Source organism: Sphaeramia orbicularis, chromosome 9, assembly GCF_902148855.1.
Source record: "Sphaeramia orbicularis chromosome 9, fSphaOr1.1, whole genome shotgun sequence".
Classification (NCBI taxonomy): Eukaryota; Metazoa; Chordata; class Actinopteri; order Kurtiformes; family Apogonidae; genus Sphaeramia; species Sphaeramia orbicularis.
Window position 1 is genome coordinate 51,016,617 of NC_043965.1, and position 22,420 is coordinate 51,039,036.

The 22,420-nt window shown below is 38.7% G+C and overlaps 1 protein-coding gene across 1 annotated transcript in view; it reads right to left on the reverse strand.

Moving 5' to 3' along the window:
• The window catches only part of adgrd2 (adhesion G protein-coupled receptor D2), a 90,679-nt gene extending 79,472 nt beyond the window's left edge, over window positions 1-11,207 (reverse strand). The window contains exons 1-4 of the mRNA XM_030144249.1: window positions 11,144-11,207; window positions 9,048-9,106; window positions 8,627-8,880; window positions 6,905-7,534 (exon numbers count right to left, since the gene is read on the reverse strand). Coding sequence (XP_030000109.1) covers window positions 6,905-7,534; window positions 8,627-8,880; window positions 9,048-9,106; window positions 11,144-11,188 — 988 coding nt within the window. The 5' untranslated portion in view covers window positions 11,189-11,207. The remainder of the gene's footprint in view (window positions 1-6,904; window positions 7,535-8,626; window positions 8,881-9,047; window positions 9,107-11,143) is intronic.
• Window positions 11,208-22,420: the final 11,213 nt, after the last annotated feature.

The window sequence follows — 22,420 nt, forward strand, 5'->3', positions numbered from 1 at the left end:
CAGCTAACCAGCAGAAAAACAGATTTAAAAAATATATAAACCAGATGGAAACATATATAAACCAGCTAACCAGCAGTAAGCCAGATAGAAACATATATAAACCAGTTAACGAGCAGTAAACCAAAGAGAAACATATATAAACCAACTAACCATCAGTAAGCCAGATAGCAACATACAGAAACCAGCTAACCAGCAGTAAACTGGACAGCAAAATGTAGAAACCGCCGTGAACCAGACACCTTAGCAGATATATCTCACAGCATAAAGCATAATTAGCCAACTTTGCTTCATTTCCATTCAGCTAGCTGTTGCTAGTAGCATCAAAAGATTTTTAACATTATAAAAAGTTACATACCTCTACAATTGGATTACTTTTCTGCCTCCTCTTTTCTCTGCTTCAAAATTTTTCAGCTAAGGGCTTGGAAGGCCTTTTCATGGTGATAACTTTTGCAACCTTTACCTAGAAGCTTAGCACAACACATGTCTAATGTCATTCAACTCCTCTCTGGTTCTCTCTCTCTCACACACACACACACACACACACACACACACACACACGCACACACACACACACACACACACAACGAGGGCCTATACAGGGAGAGCTCACCTGAGAAATTACAGGGAGGGTTGTTTTTTTTTTTTTTTTTTTTTTTTCTCATTTCTTTATTTTTAAGACAGTTAATGAGAAATTTTCACGTTATCAGTACTAGTATTTCTTTATTTACTATAATAATTATACATACATATATATATATATATATATATATATATATATATATATATATATATATATATATATATATATATGTCACAGTAGAGATTGAAATCCAGTAGGATTCCTAATCCTACTAGGACAGATAGTAATTTTAGTTTGTCCTAGGACAAACTACAATTACTATCTGTCCTAGTAGGGTTCCTTATCCTACTAGGACAGATAGTAATTTTAGTAAGACATTAGGATCTGAAGATTGGAATTCCAATCTGTCCTAGGAGAATTTGCAATCCTACTAGGACAGATTGTAATTCTATTTGGAAGTGGGATCTGAAGATTGGAAAAATACGGCAAAAAATATAAGAATTCTGTCAGGACAATCTCGAATTCTATTAGGAGAATGTCAGATTGTGTCAAAATGTATGGAAAATAGACTGAATCATTTCACAGCCAAAATTCCAGTCAATTTCAGCATAGGTAAGCATACAATTTCGCCATCACTATTCCAGCTGAATTATTTTCATATCTTTCATATCTATATCAGTGTAAGGAAAAACCTTTGTAGTATTACTTGTTTGAAATTTTGAAGTTAGCTGTAGACTAACGTTAGTGTCACTATTGAGTAGTATGTAGCACATTTAAGTATTAGAAAAATAACTGACAAAACCTCTGTAGTATTACTTGTTTGAAATTTTGAAGTTAGCTATAGACTAAGTTCATTGTCAGTATTGAGTAGTATGTAGCACCTTTAAGTATCAGAAAAAAACAACTGACAAAATCTCTATAGTATTACTTGTTTGAAATTTTGAAGTTAGTACTATAGACAAAGGTTATTGTCACTTAACTAGTTAGTAGTATGCAGCACATTTAAGTCTTAGAAAAAGTCTTTGAAGCTTAGCTATAGAATATTAGATTCAAAGTCTGTGTAAATTCTGAATAAAATCATGGTTTGTAAGAATATTGTTGTTTCTTTTACTTTTAACCCTACCATCTAGACCAGGGGGCAGCAAAATGCCAATGCCAACTTTAACATCATACATTTTCTGAATGGCTTGGCAACAATTAGATAATAATAAAATTGTATGTTGCCATGGCAACGGGTTGTTTACAGGTACGTTTTTCAAATTCTACCGATTCTACCCCCCCACCCCCCACCCCCGTGCCTACCCCTCTTTGAGCATGAATCATGCATTCTCAGAGGCTTTTAGTGCTTGTACAGGAAGTGAAGCCAGAGCCAGAGCTTGGCTTTGCTTATTAGTTATATTAGGATGTAAGGTTCACCGGCAAACTGTTTTGTCACTAACATAAATCACTAGGAAATGTAACGTTAGTCAGATAAGTATGAACTGGGGCTCTTCTGTAAGAGCAGGGGTGTTGGAGGAGACTGAATGAGGTATGCATGGATCCCTGAGCCGGAGCCTCAGCCAGGGTCAGAGTTGGGGCTGGGGCCATAGCCAGCGTCGGAGGGTTGTCTGAAGAAAGGGGTTTGGACTTTTGAATTGAGTATTTTCAAAATGTAGCTTGCTCAAACCATTTTTCTGAGATCTCGGACCCCACCTTTAACCCTTTTTGAGATCAGTGACCGGTCACGCGCACATGCTAAACTGCTGCTGTTGGAGCATGACATAGCGGCCAGGGAGCAGGGGCTTTGAGTGATGTGAGAGCGGCTTCCTCAGTCTGGCTGGCTGTGCATTTGGTATGGAAAGCATAACCGACGCTACCACAATCTATGCAACTGGCCAGTGGGGTGGCCAGCAAATTTACTCCCTGATGGCGTCATTGTACATTACATGACATTTGTTGTGTTTATGATTATGTGAGTATGTTCAGTGGTGCCAGATGTATTTGTATAACTGCATCTGTATGATTTAGTATTAGCAGTTAGAATCAGCCTAACTGATCTCATTTTCATCAGTTTTCTGACACAAACAGGATTGTCTTTAAGTCATCTGCTCTCATGTGACATCTTTCCAGCCAAACATGATTGTTGTGCTGACTCATGAGCATGGTTGACTTACATCATCTTCACTAGTCAGGCCATCTATAGTGAATAAATATGACTTACAGGTGTGATATTGCCTCAGTACATTTAATGACTTTAATGTGACTTTGTTGTGAAATAAATAAATAAATATAAATAAATTATACATATAAACATGGAGGGTCTTAATACTGTTCCATCAATATTCTGTCTTATATGTTAATGTGTGCTTGTTGTTCCTCATCTAGTTGGTATGTGTTGTCCATTACCTTCTGGTATTGTTCTTACCATTGCTGGTATGTGCTGCCCTAGACCCTCAGTGCTATTGTAGCTTTTTGGGTTTTTTTCATAGCATTGTTGGTATGTAATTATTGCTGTTCTTTACCACTTGTGGTATTGCAGTTTTTTTATTTTTACCATTGTTGGTATGTAATTATTATCATGTAAATTGAGTGTTAACTGTTACCCATAGTAACACCACCAGGAATGTACTTTGTTTCTATTTTTTACACACATTTTGGTTCTATAATGTAAATACTGTCAAATGAGTTCATTCTAATTTGGTATAGGCCTATTTTGTTCATTGTTCTGGCTTGAAGTCAAAGGACAGGAGTGAGTATTTAAAATGTTATTATGTTAAGTTACTTGATGATGAGAATGGGGGTGGGATTAAATAAGTTTTTCTTCTTCCCACTCCTTTTTGAGTATAAATGAATGATTGTTTTTTGGAATTTTGAATTTGCATGTATTCTGTAAATGCTCGACATAAACGAATGAATGAATGAATGGATGGATGAATGAATGAATGAATGAATAATTTTCCTTAAAAGAATGGTAATAATAAAGTAATGATAAATACTTTCCCTTTTGCAGCACCGACTCTTCTCATTTTAGCCAGTTGCATTTCTATTAATGTCCCAAAATAGACATAGACAGAATTTATTTGTCATTTAGATTTGCATCAAAATGAGATTTTGATGCAATGGCTCAGGAGGCTGCAGGAATAAATAAAACATACACTATAAGGTAAAATAAATATCCATATAAAAACTATGTACCAAGTAATAAAAACTATGATCAGTAAGAAAAACTACAGTTCGAGTAAAAGGATCTATATTGAAAAGTTATATAAAATAAAGATAATTCAGAATCCAAATTCAAGATTATCACATTTACATTTTGCTTTCTCTCTAGGTACACTGTTGCCCTTGAAGTTGAAATAATTGTGTTTTTGGACAAATTCCTCTTGTTATTTCTCTTTATACAAATCAGTAATCTCCTTTGACCAGGTGCAATGAATACATACTGAGTCCTAGTTACACAGTCATTTTATGAGAAGAGGTAAAAAAAAAAAAAATTTATTCCAACTTTACGAGTAACAGTGTAGTCACTCTTGTCAATATATGCATTGCCATTTCCTTTTAGTAAAAAAAAAGGACAGATTATATGCGTGAAAATTGGGTATATTATGGCAAGTGTTATTTCATGCATTTAGTTTGATGCATTCCCTCTATCAGTGTAAAACTTCCTATCAGTGTTCAATAGTAACTATATTGATATGTCAAGGTATTTCCATTTTATAAGTCATCAAAATATATCTCATTATAAGTACAGGTAAAATTGTAATATTCCAAAAAATTTGTCAGAAATCAACATTGTGAACATTGTTCCAGGGAAGCTACTTTAAAAAAAAAATTAAATTAATGTGACCAGTAGTTTCAGAGACAAAGATTGTTGAAATCTAGACCGTGGAGACCTTGACTTTGACTCTTTAAGGTCACTCAAGGTCAAAGGTCATGCACCCAAATGAAAGTCCATATATGACTTCCTATCAGTGCTTAATAGTTACTATATTAAGGGTACAATTTGCGATTTTTTTTATCATGAAAAAAAAGCAATCAACAGGTCTAATTCTTTAAGTTAACGGTAGGCCTTATTACACGTCAAACAGCTGAAGCTTCATCTTTAATGCAAGTGTTTAAGGACATGCAGATAGATTTTACCCACCCCGAAATGTCCATGTGCCGTTTTCAACACTTCAGCTCTAAACTCAGCAGGCACCACAACCTGAAATACAGCTTCACCTACCAAATCACCTTCATATCCACTTAGTAATTAAAGGCAAAGACACATCAACCCAATTTTTGGCAGTCGGACATCGTTGGGCAGTCTGGCGAGGTCGGTGGCATGAGTCTGCTCGGTGTGATATGTGCGATCGGCCATCATGCCATTGCTAGTCTTTCCGGCCAATTCAATATGTGTAATTGACCACTACCCGTCGTTCAGTTAGACCGATCTGATTGGTGGACGGATAGCCCTTGACTAGTGAGTCAGTGAACAAGGAGTTTACACGTGAATACTTCACACTATTATTATTTTCTATAGTAGGCCATTCGCTGCTCATATCGTATATGAATGCGCGCCAGTCAGTGTTGCCTATGGACTTCATTCATTCAATGATGTGAACACTGTTAACATTGTTATCATAGTGTGAGTTCTCCTTACTTTTCAAATACGACTTCTTTCTTCTTCCACAAGAAGAAGCCAGAGAGCTGACAATGCCAGTATCTTCTTATTACTATCCGTTCAATAGGTACAACAACAACAACCCGTCTTGACTACTCAACACTCTCTGCTGACAACAATGACTGACAACAGCGAGCTCTGTGTTTAGAGAGATGTTCCATCATTTTCCGGTTTTACGTCTCACGCAAGCGCAGAATGTACGCTGAAGTCGGTAGTTGATTTGGTGTGTTCTTCACACTTTTTTGACTGTGGTGGGGAGACAGGAGCCGACTGATGGGCAGGTTACCTTTTCTGGTGACAATTGGCAGTCCAGTTGGTGTGTCTTCTCCTTAACAACTCATCATGAACAAAATAACCCTGAGTACTATCTCCAGTTTAGTCATGTGGCACAACCTGGTCCCACAATGCAGAGAGAGATGTGTTTGATTTCTGTGCTTTAATCCGCTGGTCTGTAGACACAGATGAACACAGACCACACAGTGAAACTGGATCAATCAATGCCTTATCAACATTAGTTATTGCAACAGGATCAGACACAATTCTACACTGCGCAGACTGGACTGGGGTCAACAAAGCTCTCGCAGGACACTTCTGTAACCAATCCTGGTCCTCGAGGGCCGGTATCCTGCATGTTTTAGATGTTTTCCTCTACCAGCACACCTGACAGTCATTATCAGGCTTCTGCAGAGCTTGATGATAGGCTTATCATGAATGAATCAGGTGTGTTGGAAGAGGGATACAACTAAAACATGCTGGATACCGGCCCTCAAGGACCAGGATTGGACACCCCTGGGCTACAACAACAGGTGGTGGTGGGCCAGTAGACCAACCTGCACTGGAAATACGCCTTTAACCAGGTCACAGTCTAAGACCACATTATGTGGTGGCACAGGAACAAAGCTAAATTCCATTCCCTGCATAACCACAAAATCGCCAGTCTCAGAGTCAGACAAAAAAGGGAACACTGACTGAGCAATGAATGAACGTTTAGCCCCAGTGTCCCATGATACTTTGATGTCCACGCTCACCCCGTCAGCCAAAGTCATACACGGATCCACGATGAATGGCTCAAACTCCGAGCGGCCAACAGTTTGGTTCAGGTGAAAATTAGTGCCAGCAATGTAGGATCTAGGTGTAAGTAAACTCAGTCACAACCTGCCTGTTATTTCAATTGGTTTTTAATCATTGACGGGGTTACCCCACCACCACCCCACCCCCCTTCAGGGATGAAATTCCTGCAACAGAAGTAGGGATGTAAGAGCCAGAGAGGGGTTGATCCCCCCCAACCCCCCCAACCAATCGCACTCTGACTATATTAATATCTCTAACCATTTCCATGTTACAAGCCATCAAAATTTGGCTCATTATAAGTAAAGGTAATGTTTGAATATTTCAAAAATTCTAAATCAAAGTTTGTCCAAACTGTGAACAAATTTTGTAGACATTGTCCAAAGGAAGCTACACATAAAATTTCAAATGAATCTGCTTAGAAGTTTTGTGAGGGAAGATGTTTGAAAAAATTGCTAAAATGATGACGAAGATGAAGATGAGGATGAAGACAATGAGGATGAAGATGATGAGGATGAAAACGACAGTGCTGGACACAGCTACTCATGGCCTATCGAGCGGTGAGCTAAAAAATAGTCTTAGGAGAAGACAATACATACACCAGATGGTCTTACCTGGGCATTGAAGAAACGCCTCCACCTGTCTGACCACTGGATGGCTGCTCAGGTGGTCGAGGTCCCAGCTGAAAAGAGCCTCCTGGGTTAAAGGTAAACATGCATTTAGGGCCCGGACATGTCTTGCTTCCAGAGAAATATTCCAAACATTCAGGTCAGTTATATTTCCAAAAAACGGCTCAGTGAAATTCCCTCCAAATGAGTCCTGGTCCTGACCCAGGATGAGTATCCCATCGCCATGAATATCCCTGGATATCTCAGTGCCTGTGCCCATGTCCTTCCTGTCCCCATCCACATAAATCGCCCAGCGTCCACTGCTCTGCTGCCATGTGACACAGATCTGATGCCAGGCCCCGTCATTGGGGAATGACGCCTTATATGGCAGGTGCTTCCCGTGGATAATGAGCGCCAGGAGGATGCGTCCCTGCGCGTCCACCTGGCTACGCAACTGGAACTCATTGGTAAAAACAGGAGCAGCATAAGAGAAGATGGTCGACACGTCGTTCCACTGTGGGTCCCACTGAACACGGACACAAACACTGATGGACGACACGGCCGGAAAGGACATGTTGACACGTGAAAAACCATCACGTGACTCCTTTGGGAAGTTAAGAGCTGAGAATTTTAGATCTAAACAAGAACAGAAGAAGAGAATGATGATTTGTGGAGTTGTATAATGAATTAGTTTTATCCCCTTGGAGACTACTGTCACAAATTCACCTCAGTGTTCCATGGTTTTTGTAATGAGATGCTGTTCAACAATGTACAAACACTATATAGACAAAAGTATTGGGACACGTTGAATTCAGGTGTTTGTTTTCAAACAGGGGTCTGGGACACAAAACAATAATGACAGATGTCAACATAATTTTATATTATGGTAAATATCATTGCATTGCATTGGATAGTTTTGTTAAAATTCTTATCTTTGCTTCCAATTCTTATATTTGCATCTAGAAATTTAGAGGTAGAATATTTAAAATCATAGTCATGGATAGTCATGGAGCTGCTCCTGAGGGTTCCCAAAACTCAGCTGAAGCTCAGAGAGGATCGAACGTTTTCTGTTGCAGCTCCAAAACTGTGGAATGACCTGCTGCTGCACATTAGACAGGCCTCCTCACTGTCTAATTTTAAAACTCTTCTTAAAACCCATCTCTTTTCTTTGGCTTTTTACACCCCGTAGGAGGTTGATTTTATGTGCATGGATATTTTATTATTTATTACTTATTTTATTGTGTTTTTATCTTCATATTTTATCTTCTTATTATGTTTTTTTGTGTTTATTTTACTGTACAGCACTTTGGAAACCTTTGTGTTTATTTAAATTTGTGCTTTATAAATAAAACTGGATTGGAATGGATTAGATAAATAAATAAATAAATAAACTAAATCAGTGTTGTTAGAAATTAAGTCAAAACCATCTCTGTGGCATTTTGGAAGCAAACGCTAACAATTTAAACAAAACTAACCAATGCAATGATATTTATCCCAATATAAAACTATATCATGACATTTGTCATTATTGATTTGTAGCCCAGACCCCTGCTAAAAAACAAACACCTGAAATCAACATATCCCAATACTTTTGCCCATATATTCAAATGAACATTTTCCATTTAATTTAGCATCTGTTTGACAGCAATGAAACAAATAATGTATTTTTTCATATAATTGTAAATAAATGTAGGCAGTGAGGAGTTACAAGCTTGTGCATCCACTCACACTGCTTGTAGAGGTTCACAGATGTGGGAGGTGCTCTCCTGGAATTCTGGACCCAGATCGGTGAATGGATTCCAGCCTGATGGAGCAGCTCCCGGGCTCCCTCCCGGTCCTCTAACTGATCCAGAGTCAGGATTGAGCTGAACTGGCCTCTGCAGAAGCTGTCGGCCCTGGAGTAGGTCAGCGACTCATTGATGAGCTGAAAGGCCCAGTGTGATGTTAAGTGGACCAGACCGGCCTGTCCTACATGGTCTGACACAGAAAACAACCACAACAAAGCCATGAAATATTGCATGAAATCAGTGACTCCAGATGTGCATTGTTGGGTTTTTAATGTGTTGTCAAGGCAGACAACAGAAGACAGCTCCGTGAATTGGACCTGCCAGCCCCAAAATGACCATTAAAAGTGATTTAGAGCATCTCACCATATGAGTCCCCTGTTCTGTCTGGCCCAGCTTGAGTCGGCTCACTCTCACAAACCACCTACAGGAAAAAGTTAATTTAATCAGTGATGTTTCATACATGCACACACAAGTGTACACTATCTGGACAATTCTGCAGTTTGAGCACACTAGACTGATGACCTTTTAGAGCGTGGATCGACAACCTTTAGAATCTATGGAAAGAAATATTACAAAAAATCCTCTGTCTGGGGACAAAAAAGTCTTACTAATATTTTCCCTAAATTGGTAACTCTGTGAGAAGCTCTTTAGGATTAGTTAGTTAAGAATAAGTCAGATTAAATCAAAGTTTTGGTGCATGCTCAGAACTACAAAGAAATTACAGAATTACACAAAAGAAAATTGTGACATTTGTGGTTATTGTGTTGTGCAGCAAAAATCAACTGGTATGTGAAGGCTTTCTTTGTAATGGGGTATACAGATGAATACCATCAGCAAAGGTGGATTTACCTACCAGTACCCCGAGCCCCCCCCATTTGAACATGTAAAATGTTGAAAAGAATATAAGCACCCTTGCTGGTATTCAAACTCCGGTCTCCCACATCTCAGACTGTAGCACTACTTAGTGAGCCATCCATCCACATGCACTCTGATGGGCAAATGTATGCATCCCAAGCCTCTCCTATCTGTTGTATTAAAAAAAAAAAAAGGCGGGGGGGGGGGGGTCTACTGCGCACACATCATTTATAACGAGAGTCTATGTGGGAAAGGGAGTTAAATCTAAAGTCTAATCATGAAGCAACAACTGTCTATTCAAGCAGCATTTGGGTCTGCATGAAAAACAAACGGGCAGCGACAGAAGGTATGGAACGTATTATTGTACAGTTGGAACTATAGAACTGCATGGACTGAATATTAAATGTCTTTGAGTTGCCGTGGAACACAGCCAGTGATTGAATGAATCACACAAAGTTGTCAAACATAGCCTATACCTCTACTGTATGCTGTTGTTTCTAATTTTAAATTATTATGAATGCAATGGAATTCAATGCCATAACTGAAGACAACCTTATTAAAGTGAACTCTTTGCTTTGGTTCCCCCCTTCCATTTTTTCTGGATCCACCACTGCATCAGTGTCATTAATAAAAAAGATATCTACTTTTATTGCTACCACTACTTCTGTTTTTGCAACTATTTGGAGTGTAGTTTCCTTTTTTACAACTGCATAACATCAGAATGACTTAATGGTTGTGACAATAACAGCAAAATTTAAAAAAAAAAAAAAAAAGAAAAAAAGTGTTATTCATTTCCATTCATTTGACAAAGCCAAAGGGAACAACTGGAGCAAGGTTCGAGATCCAGATGTAGCCAAGGAGCTACAAGTTGCCTACCCCTGCTTTAGAGGATTAAGAAGGTTTAAAAAATGAATGAATGACTAAATGAACAAATTAGCCTGTGGTTTAGGTACATGTGTATACAGTTCAATCTAAAGTTACAATATTTTTTCAGTGATTCATGTCAAGGAATCCTGGATAGTAAAGTCCTATTTCTGCTTAAAGAACTTTGGATGCAGAAGCTTAGACAGAAAAGTTTTTTTTGCCCAATTCCGATAAAAACTTAGTCATATGCGATGCATTGTTTCATGTCATCTTTTCTACATGGTTTAAATCAAGGCTTTCCTCATAAAACCAAACTGAACAAATCTTATTCTACAGACTATTATACTATAATATATAACACAATATATATAGTTATACTATAAATCTAAACAATAAATGCTTGAACCTAAATCCAAAAGCAACATTTTTGTGCTATGTTCATCATGAATCAAATATTACACAAGTTGAAGTTACTGGAGTTTTTGACCTCTCAATGACTTTTAACTGCAGACTTTTAACTCCTATAAAGTTCCTGCTTTTGATGCAGTGCCCCCAGAATTGGTACTTTTGGTTTGATAAATAAACTACCTGTTAATCTAGGAAATGTCCTGTTGCTTTTAATTGAAACCTAATCTAACTATGACGACACCATGTAACAACTGCATTCAATTTCAGACAAATAACTACCTTCATGCATCTAACTGTATGTTATGTAGATTTGATTGGAAAGGTTTGTTACCACAATGGAGAAGAGCATGAGTCCAGTGTACAGAGCTCCAGTCATCTCGATGTCTGTCTGGCCTCCGGCTGAAAGAAAACAATCACTTAGCTTGTATAGAAAATGCAGGAAAATGTTATATGAGCCACTAATATCTCAAAAGTGAATTTTCAGGTCACAAGTCTTGTAATATATCACTCTGCAACAGGTTCGTTCCTTCTGTCTGTAGTCCACTTGGTATATTTCTCCACGAGACCATCAGAGCGCCCCTGTTTGTGTAATCTAGGTGTAAAAACCAACACACATACATGATATCTGCACCCAAATCCAGCCTACACTCCTCATCCAGTACCTCTGTGTCAGTGTCCAGCATATCCAGCAGAGTCCCCAGGCCTCCTGACTGGGAGAGAGCCAGCGATCTTAGTGTTGTCTGTCCAAGAGTCCCAGCCTGTCTTCTACCTCCCTCCAGATCCCCCATCCCCTCCCTCCCGCCCTCCATAGCACCCGAAGCCATCAGCCATTGTCATGCAAATGCAGTCATTTTTTAAAAGAACCCACTTACGCAAGCAGTGTCAGGCCTTTGGCATGGAGAGTTCATCAAGAGCAGCCAGGCAGGAGGCATTTTTACCACATATCCCTTATTTATGTCGTCTATAGGGCTCTCTAAAGTTAATGAAACATGTGTTTAATTGGTGTGCTTAATAGTCAATAAAGAATTAGTAGTACTCATGCTGTCATTGTACAGTAAACTATAAAGCCTGACTGTTTGGGTGGCTGCTATTGAATGCTCTTTGACATCACCAGACCTGAATTTACATTAGAAAACACACCTCATCCGACACATGGCTTTTCGCAGACACTGCAGATCAACCGGTTGATGGATAAACGAATGTAGAGGCAACAGATGTAAACACTGGACCCCAAATGGATAAGTTAAAGCTCTGGTAGTAAAATGATCATTATTATTTTATCATTAACCTTTATTTAACCAGATGGAGAAAAAAAAGACTCAGGATTAAAAATCCCTTTTGCCAGAGTGTCCTGGCCAAGACAACAACAGCAGAAGTTATTGAAAGTAGATGTTTCAGCCATACGTCCACACAAAAAATGTATATAAAACACAAAGTAAAACTCAGTGATAAAACCATACAAAAACACCATACTAAAAACATACACATAGAACAACCATCAATAATTTAAAGAAAAGTAGTAATAAAATAGGGGAGGATGAGAATTTATCACTCATATACAATTGGATCCACCATTTGTCATGTTGTTTGATCAGATTACCAATTTGCTCAAGATGTATCTGCTTTGTATCTGTTTGTTCATACAGTGATGTACTTTTAATTTGTGTCCATCAAATTTTATTTAGCCAGACTTACTAAAACACTTTTAACTGAGATCCTTAGAATTTTAGGGCTAGATCCTTAAAGAATGAATTGTGCAGTGAATTGTGCAGGTTTCACATTTGCTTCATTTGTGCATATATTCACCATTGTTTTGGCTCCCATGATTTGTTGTGATAAATATGCCCATTAAGTTTTGCACCTGAGTGCGATTTACCAGTGTTTTGCATTAGAGTTTCTGGTGTTTTGGCTGTTTCTCCACATTTCAGCCACTGGTGGGTCCATAATAAAGTGTACATACAACTTCCGTAGTATTTCAAATCTATGAAACAATCTATTGAAATGTCCATCAATGTTATGGCTGGATCTGTGTTGTGGCGCCTCTGAACCCCAGAAGCAGACATTACAGACGCTGTAATATCATTAACAGCATGTTGTGTGTTCTGCAACTGTTACACACCACTGCTTTATATATATATTAATTACAGTACTGAAACTCAAAGATAACATGCATACTGTTTTACAATAAGGCTTACTTGCATAAAATTAGAAAATTCTTCAATGTATATTCCTTAATTTACATCTATGCAAAAGTGCAAGATTAGCTCTATCTGGTTGACGACACGTTTGTGACCCATTTACACCCACTGTGCAAAAATCCTATCCTTCAGGTTCTTAACTGTATGTGTATTCCATTCTCTTAGTATCTATTTCAAAACTTCACATTTGGAGAAAAAGATAGGGTTAAAAAAAAAAGTATAAAAGAAAATTATATATATATATATATATATATATATATATATATATATATATATACGGCTCTGTAAGTGTCATGAGGTAACTTTGTTATGATGTGACACTATATAAATAAATTTGATTGATTGTCGCTCATATACAGGTCATACTGCCCTTTTGACAGTGGATCATATTTTTCTGTTTTCTTCCTGAAAGTCTTTTTTTTTTTTGGCTAAAGCTGATTGCTAGAAAGTATCTTGTCAAGCATTGGTTTAACCCATGAAAGATCCCATTTGTATGCGCTGCAATAACCCTTTAACAATGAGTGTTTTACTTATATTTCATCATCTTTCTAATATAATTCCATAAGTCATCTGTGTTTCCCAAAAAATTTGGGGAAAAAAAAAACAACTTATTGTATTATTGTAGGAAGGTGACGATTCGATAGTAAGACTATTGGAACAGAGTAGTAACATACCTAAAGAGACAAATACCGATTACGACAAAGTCACACATTTGTATTCCACCTCAGTATGCACTCTTAGTGTGGAAGTTTGGATGTGAGCCGAGGGTAACAAAGCCTTGATCGAGCTAAGACTCCTGGACATCGCTCTCCCTCGTGCCCTGCTGTCGTCTATTCATCCAGTTGAACAACAACCTTCTCCTTCACTCACACCAGGCCTTGGACATTGCTGTGAAATCCAAAGCTTTTACTCATCAGTGTTTGCACTGAGGAAGAAAAGCTGAGGGACAAGAGATTCCCAGAGGGTTTTTCCTTTTCATTTTAAAAGCATTTTTCTTGGCGTTTATCCACATATGTAGATAGTTTGGGCTGTGAAAACAAATTACAACCTGAGAGACTATTTCACAGTTGCAAGTACGTATGATAGGTAGAATCCAAATTCCACTATTTACTCTACTGATAGAGTGTGAATTACTGTACATGCAATATGTGATGCAATAATCCTCATTTACAATGTTTATCAAACATAAATGCTCTATTTTTATAGACTCGTTCACAGATTATATACTGTTAATATTGTCAGTAATAATATATAGTATTAAAGGTGCAGTATGTAGGAATTATGTTCTAAGTAATTATAAATTGGCCCTGACTGTCACCAGACATTAAGGAATCATCTTCATTTCAAATATTGATATCACTTACAGTAGTACTCCAGCCAGAATATTTGCATTTGAAAAGCTAAGTGTCAGCCCCGAAATGATGTTTATGTTGTCACTGTGTGTTTTGGTATTGATGCTCCACCCATCACCTGTCTTTTAATCACCAAGTCAGTAGCCTTTCAGCATCCAGGTTGCCAGTTCCCACTGAGTTGCAGCTGGAACATTTCTGATCATAAACATCTGATGTTAATAAACCTAGAAGGCCTCTTATTATTCCCAAATACATTGTGACAAAATGAGAAACAAAACAAGGATACGTATAGGAGATGCTTTTGAAACATGGAGACAACTGAAAGCAGAGAAGAATTTGAAGACCGACGCCGGCTCTCCCTTAGTCTGACCACCTGGTAAGAACCACTGAGAGCCAGGAGTACGTTTCTGGGTTAAATAGTGAACGCAGCTGTTTGCGCGCCCCTCAGCGCAAATAGAGAGTGAACGATGAGTCAGCGAACGCAGAGGCTTAACAAACCCAAATTTCGTTTCTGCGCTTGTTTCGTTCGCTAAGCCATCGTTCACTCACTATTTGCGTTGAAGGGTGCGCTAAACAGGTGCGTTCACTATTTAACCCACAACAACGCCTCCGCTCCCAGTGTTTCCAGTTATCTGATCTGACAGCATTATGGTTAGAGTTAAGAAGTATTAGAGGCTATCTGTGACCTGTGACCTCCTCTCTTACCCTCACCTGTCTGGATGGACCTCCTCACCCTCATCTGACTATAGATGGACCCCCTCAGCTGTCTGCACCCCCCCACACACATGCACATGCACACTCTGAACTGAATTATTTACACATATATATCGTGCGTCCAGCTGGACGTCTAAGGATGACCCCAGTTATTCCACTGGTGACTTTATTAACAGAACTCTAAATGGTCACTGTTGGTCGTAACCACTGCAACAACAGGACAAACAGATTGTGTAGAAAAACTGAACTCTGTTCCGTTCCTCTGAATCACGCGCTCATATCTCATTAGGCGCGCGCACACACACACACACACACACACACACACACACACACACCCTCCGCTGGTGTGTGTGTGTCACCACTTCACTGGCTCTGGTCCCATACGGTTCTCATTCATTCATTCATTCATTTATTCATTTATCTCTCAAAGCCACACACACTTTGTCCTGAACTAATCTATATTTACCTCTGCCAAGGAGGTTATGTTTTTGGTGGTGTTGGTTTGTCTGTCTGTCTGTCCGTGTGCAAGGTAACTCATAAAAGTTATGGACGGATTTGGATGTAAATTTCAGGAAATATTGATACTGGCAAAAGGAACAAATGATTCAATTTTGGTGGTCAAGGGGGGGGGGGTGGGGGGCACTCTGAGGTCCACGTTAAAATCAGCCCTTTAATGAGGAACTGGGCGAGCGCTCACTTTTAATGAACTAGCCCAGAAATGGGATAGTGCATTTTGCATTGCGTTGGGGTTAACGAACTAACAAATGAACGCATTTTGCGTTGCACTAGTTGTGAACCAACAAAGAGCGAGCCCAGAAGCGGGATAGCGCAAAATGCGTTAAATAGATGCATTTTGTGTTGCGCTGGGCGCTGGGCTTAACAAAAAACAAACGAACTAGTGCAGAAACAAGTCCCAGGGCTGCAGTCTCTTCACCTGGTCCCAGACCGTTGGTGTCTTCTCCTGGGGCCGGGCTGCAATCTCTTCTCCTGGCCCTGGTGAAGAGATTGCCGGTCCGGGACTGGTGAAGTGACCGGGTACCGGTGTAAGACTTGTCACTTGCCATGGAAGCTCCTTGTGTTTTCTGTGGAAGTGACCTCTTCATGTAGCGGTGTGTAATACAAAAGGGGGAGGGGGGTTCAGTAGTCTGGCATCCGTGGTTCGGCCAAGGGGTGGTTGGGGGGGTACGGTAGCTATCCGTGCTTGTACTTCCCAGAAGTAAAAGTAAAACTTAAGGCTCATTTACCTTTTCCCTATCTCCTGAATCTTCGCAAACTTTCATTTGAGTGGGCAGGACGTTTGTCCTGGCCTATTATGTATTATACTTATGTATATTAAGTCTGGTGATGATTTTTTTTGTATGAAATTTATGGTGTGGTGGCAAGGATTAGTGGAAACGCTAGTAGTAGACGCTCATGCTGGATCTGGCAACCCCTAGTCTGGGGGGAGGCAGAGAGGATACCGCGCTCTACAGTATTTTGAATGTGATAGCAGTACCAGTTTTGGCCACAATCCCACATACGGCACCTTTAATACCCCTGCATCATCGGTTCTTAGCTCTGGCTCCAGTTTAGCCCAGCTCAAAGTTGGTGCTTGTCTGTAACCTGTTTGGAACCATTTTGGGACTGGTTTGGCCAGTGCTTAGGTGGTGGAAAAACAAAGAACCGGTGCAAAGTCAGGCACTGGCTACGAACCAGCCCTGGAACCTGTTTGGTGGAAAGGGGGTATGAGTGTACCTGGGGCTCATTTCTGGGTCAAATAGTGAACACACCCGTTTGCACACCCAACACAGTGACAGTAAAACCATAAAGACCATAATAAATATTGAATGACTTTGTTGCAGGAGGCTGGGGTTTGAATCCTGGTCAAGGTTTTCCCAGGTTCTGATGCACTCACCACCTGTCAGAAAGGCCATAAGGGGCTGGTGCACTGCAGTTTGTGAAGTGGCAGGAGGTAGGCACATCTCACTAGTTGTCCTACTCTGGGGCCCCGTTAAGGGGTGGGTGGGCATGACAAATTCATGGAGCCCAGCATTCCCGGGGGCCCATACAGCAGTGGAGTGGGCCTGGAGAGTTAAAGGAATAATAAAGCGTCTTCAGTTTAACTTTCCCCTTACACCGCTCTGACAATCATGGACACACACCCCTCCAGCTCCAGCAATCACGGACCGCTATCCCACTCCCACTGCTAACACCCCTTTTCTAACATAACATATTTACTGGACTGAAAAAAAAGCATTTGTCATAGTGCAGTGTTTATTGCATATAAACATTTGAAAGTGGTTTTGACAGTGACCCAGGACGTCATGATGCCACTGCATTAGATTGAAGCCAAACACTGAAAAGACAGCCCTCAAACACTCTACCGAGTTACCATGAAGCATTTGTTGTCATTATGTGTTCATGGAAAAATTCATTTCACATTACCTTGAGAGAGTTGTTTCTTTTCTTCTTCAACTTATTTCTTTTTACGTTTTTTAGCACCTGATGGGTATAGTTGTTTGGACATGGTGAAACCACTCCAACAAACTGACTAATCACTTCACCCTGGGTTGCCAGGTTTTCATTACAATCACCGTTTTAGCTAATGTCGGACTAGGACTTTTGCACAGGACTGTATCTCATGGTATGATAATTGATAACAATTGACCTGTAAATTTAACTAAAGAATTAGCGTACAATAGTTCATAACATTTGAATGTATTTCATTTTATTTAAAACTTCCATATGAACAATTACTCATCAGACTTATGCTCTTCCATATTTGTTTGAGTTGATACAAATACACAACATAGAAGAAAGCCCCACACAAAAATTATTGTCATAAAAAATGTGACTTGTGAAATGTGACTTGACGCTATATAAATGACACTTCCATATAAATTTATATCTTCATCACAAGATTTACATATCATCATGTGACACATATTGCTGGTTCAGATGACGAACAGCAGAGTTTCGTAAGACATATTTGACTCAACTTACTGGGAAGAAGATAACACAGAATTCTGATGTCAACACTACTACTACTGCAGAACCTGTTGAACCAAAAACTGTGAACCGTATGCTCTGGTCTCATGGCCTTTGTTAAGGCTCAGGAGGTAGCAGCATTGGCTTGTATTTATCTACAATGCTGTACTGGGCAAACTACCCCCGTATCTCTGTCGCCTCCTGTCTCCATTCACCAGTGGATACAACTCCCGCTCATCATATCGACTCCTCCTTAGAGTCCCCAGAGTCCCTCTGAACTTGGTAAAACAGTGTTTTCCTACGATGGACCTTGCTCATGGAACAATTTGCAAAACTCACTTCAGCTTAAGCATTTCATTACCTTGGGTGAATTCAAATCTCTTCTGTCAAACTGTCTTACAGAAGTGTGTAAATGCTATTCTTAAACTGTTTTTTAGCTTTTATGTTTCTAGTCATTTTATGTTGTCTTAATTGTATGTAGCTTGATACTCTGTTAGTTCATTTGTATTGTACTGATGTGCCTCATGGTCAGATCTCCCTCAAAAAAGATTTCATCTCAAGAGACTTCCTGGTTAAATAAAGGTTAAATAAATTTAGAAAAAAACAAAAAAAACAAAAAAACAAAACAGGAAACAGCATGTTTTTTGACAGCCAAATCGGTCAAGATGAATTACATAAACTAACAGTTAAAGGAACCAGTCCTCATGGAGAGACTGGATCATAATTAAAGTAAAAAAAACTATATTACAAAAGCTGCCGCTGTATAGGAGCAGAGAGTGTTGACTGAGTGCGTGGAGTGGGTGCTTAATGTCTGCTTTTACAGCTGGCAAGACTAGAAGAAAACATTCACAGCTTAAGAAAATCAAGAACAGACTGATTCAGAATGAAACGGTCTCCATCAGTGAATATGAGCTGTGAACTTCAACACAATGAATGATATTTTTAGCGTCAAAAGAATTCCTTATGCCTTATAAAGTGGCCAGTGAGTTTAAGGTTAAGCTTTAGTCGCTGTATTATTCTATGTGGAAATTCAGTTTCTGTATTTTACCCAACATTATACACACCCAGAACCTAGCATTAGCATTAGCATTACCACTACCACTTAGCACACGTTAGGAGCTGGTTAAGGAGAATTAACCTCTGTAGTTTTCCAAGTAAAGTTAGGAAAACTCAACACAGAACAGCTCTGCTTCACGACTGAGAACTGACCCTGACGCTTCTTGCTGTGAGGTGGAGGTCTTAACCACTATGCTACTGCATCACCACAACTATATATGTGATGCTGCTGTTGTCCATACTCTCCTGTATAACTCAATTGTAACCTGTTGTTATTTCAGGTGCTGTTTTTTTTTTTTTTTCATTTGACCTCTGGCATCAAGAAGGCACTGATGGTCACTGGAAAATACCTCTTTTTCTGACCATTCACTGTAAATCTTGGAGATGGCTGTATATGAAAATCCCAGTAGCTCAGCAGTTTTTGAAATAGTCCGACCAGCCCATCTGGTACGAATATGCATTGCATTCAGCAAGGAAAAACAATAAGACCCGCTATCGAAATTATGAAATCCATATCAATTATGAGATATATTGATCAGGGAGAACTCTGGGATGTACTGTAAAAGGCAGCTTGGATGCATTTCATTTGCATGAAGTTTTAGCCATGTAGCATCTTATATTGGTCTAACTCAGGGGTGTAAAACTGATTTAAGTTCAAGGGCCACATACAGCTCAATATGATCTGAAGTGGGCCAGACCAGTAAAATAATAACAGTTAAAAAAGTAAAATTAGGGTACAGCTTGAAAATGTTTACATCTACAAACTATCCTTCAAAAAATGTGAATAACAGGAACAACCTTGAACTACCTGAAATTTCTTAAGAAAAATAAGTGCATTTTTAACAATATTATGCCTGTTTATCATATACACATATGCATTACAACTTACTGATCACAGTGGATCTACAAATACACAAAATATTTGGTAACAAACAGAATATTGTTAAAACATATTGCACTTATATTGTAAATATATTGTACTAATGTTATACTTACTTCTCTTAAGACATTGCAGGTTGTTCATATTTGTTCAGCTTCTTCAAATTTTTTGTAAAATGTTAGCATTTTCATGTTATCTTACTTTCCACACTAAAACATGGTGGAAAATTTGGAGTTGTCATTATTTATAGGTTATTATGATAGTATTTCACTGGTGTGACCCATTTGATATGGAATTCTGCATGTGGCCCCTGAACTAAAATGAGTTGGACACCCTTAACTGTTAATATATTCAGTGCAATTTTTGTACGAAAGTTTTGGTAGAAGTCCAGGAAGCTCATATCACCTTATCACATGAATATTCACTGAGAGAGCAAACTTAAATCCTTCAGAAGTTCAAAACCTCCAAAGACGACAAGATTAATGATGTGTATTACAGCTACAGTAAGGAGCCTGTTTGTATTTTCTTAGTTTTGTTTAAGCAGTGAACCTGACCTTGACATCAGAACCAGATACATTTTTAGTAAAACTCAGACTCTGCTTATTCTTAACAAATCCATTACACAAAACACATGTTTGTTTGAAAGTCTAGACTAGTCCAGTGTGTGAATTGGGCTAAAGAATCCTGAGATATAGCCTACTGGCATTATTTCTGTAAAAATGACAACTACTTGTTCATAGTATTTGGTTTTGTCTGTTTCCGCTTGTCAAGCACTGATTCTGATGAATTTAAGTAATCAAAGTGTTAAAAACCCTTTAAGCACCAAAGTTGCAATATTGCGACAAATAACATAACTGAATGAAATAGAGTTGCCAAAGCCTGTTACAGCCTCCCACCAATAAATGGCGGGTATGTTGCCATTTTCCCCCTCAATCCTTACACTATTTCAGGGCATGTTTCTATTCAAAGTGAAGAAGAAAATCCAATTTGAAAGGTGTGGTCCCAAGCTGGTTTACTCAGTAAGTAAGTAAAGTATATTTAGTTTTAGTTTTGATTGATAAGGACAGGTTTGGCTACTCTGCTGTTTGGCTAAAACGCTCCTAAAACTTACTGCATTTAAATTTCTACTAATGTTTAAATTCATATATTTGAAGGATAAGATGACAAAATACCAAAAACACCAAGAAGACATCCATGTAAATGTGTCCAATTTTACTACAAGTTACATAATCCAATATGGCCACCGCCCTGTGACATCACAATATGTGAATTAGACGAGTAAATTTTCTCCCATCATAAACCTTGGGTCATACCCAATATTTTTGCCTGTTACAGTATGTCTTTATCTCTAACCACTTCCAAGCTGCAACGTTCTGAAATCTTGATATAAAAAAACAAAACAAAACAAAACAAAAAACTAGTGGATATCTCTTTTCTAGTTTATTTTATTTACTAAGTCGACTGTAAAATTGGACCAAAGCTGTGGACCTAAGTGGACGGAGCAGACATCCCTCAGTGGATGAATCACTCTGGCTTTTCCTGCCGTGTTTTTCTACCACAAGATTCATTAACCTAAACCTGCCAGGCACTGTTAGAAAATGCTTACTGTTGTGTCTCTGTACATTGTCCAGCTCAGACTGACTGTAAACAACAGTGGCCAGATTCCATGCTGATGTGTCACTGCAGTAAAACCCATTAGAGGTTAATGTATAAAACTTAACCACCACATTAAAATCAGCTTCTGCTTCACAAACTGACAGGATAAAATATAGTTGTAACAGGTCTCTGAGAGGGTAGACCACACAGAACATACAACACGCCTTTACTCTATGCAATATGATGAGGTACTGCCGCTTTTGTTCATCTTTTATTCTTTGATAGTGCCGAGTTGTGACACCAGCATCCAGAGAAGCATTTACTTTAATACTACATTGCTAATTTCCATATTTAGCAGCTCCTGTGGTGATAAAAATGAAGTTATTAATTCTACTTGTATGTCTTGTAAATAGATCATTGGCATTTTTGTTGCAACATTCAGTCAGTTTTTGTTTTATTTTGAAGGTCTGCTGTTCATTAATTTTGCAGAGTTTTAGTTTAGAAACAAGAATAGTTGCATTTTCCTCACATACCTGTTGGTGATCCTCCAGAAAAGGCCGTCGTTGTAGTATTTGATCCTGTAACATTTGATATTTGATATTCTAGGGAATATATTCTCATTCATCAGCTGATAAATGTTGAAATTATGAAGGTGTGTAACCATGAGTCAAACTGAACAGGGTGTGTGTGACAATATGAGATAAGAATGTTGAATTTTTAGCATTAGAATGATGCTTCATATCACAATATATGATGGTTTTGTATCATACAGTAAAAATACTTAACACTGTTTAAATAACTTTTCATATTAAAGGGGATGTACGTAACATTTCTACTTTTTACGA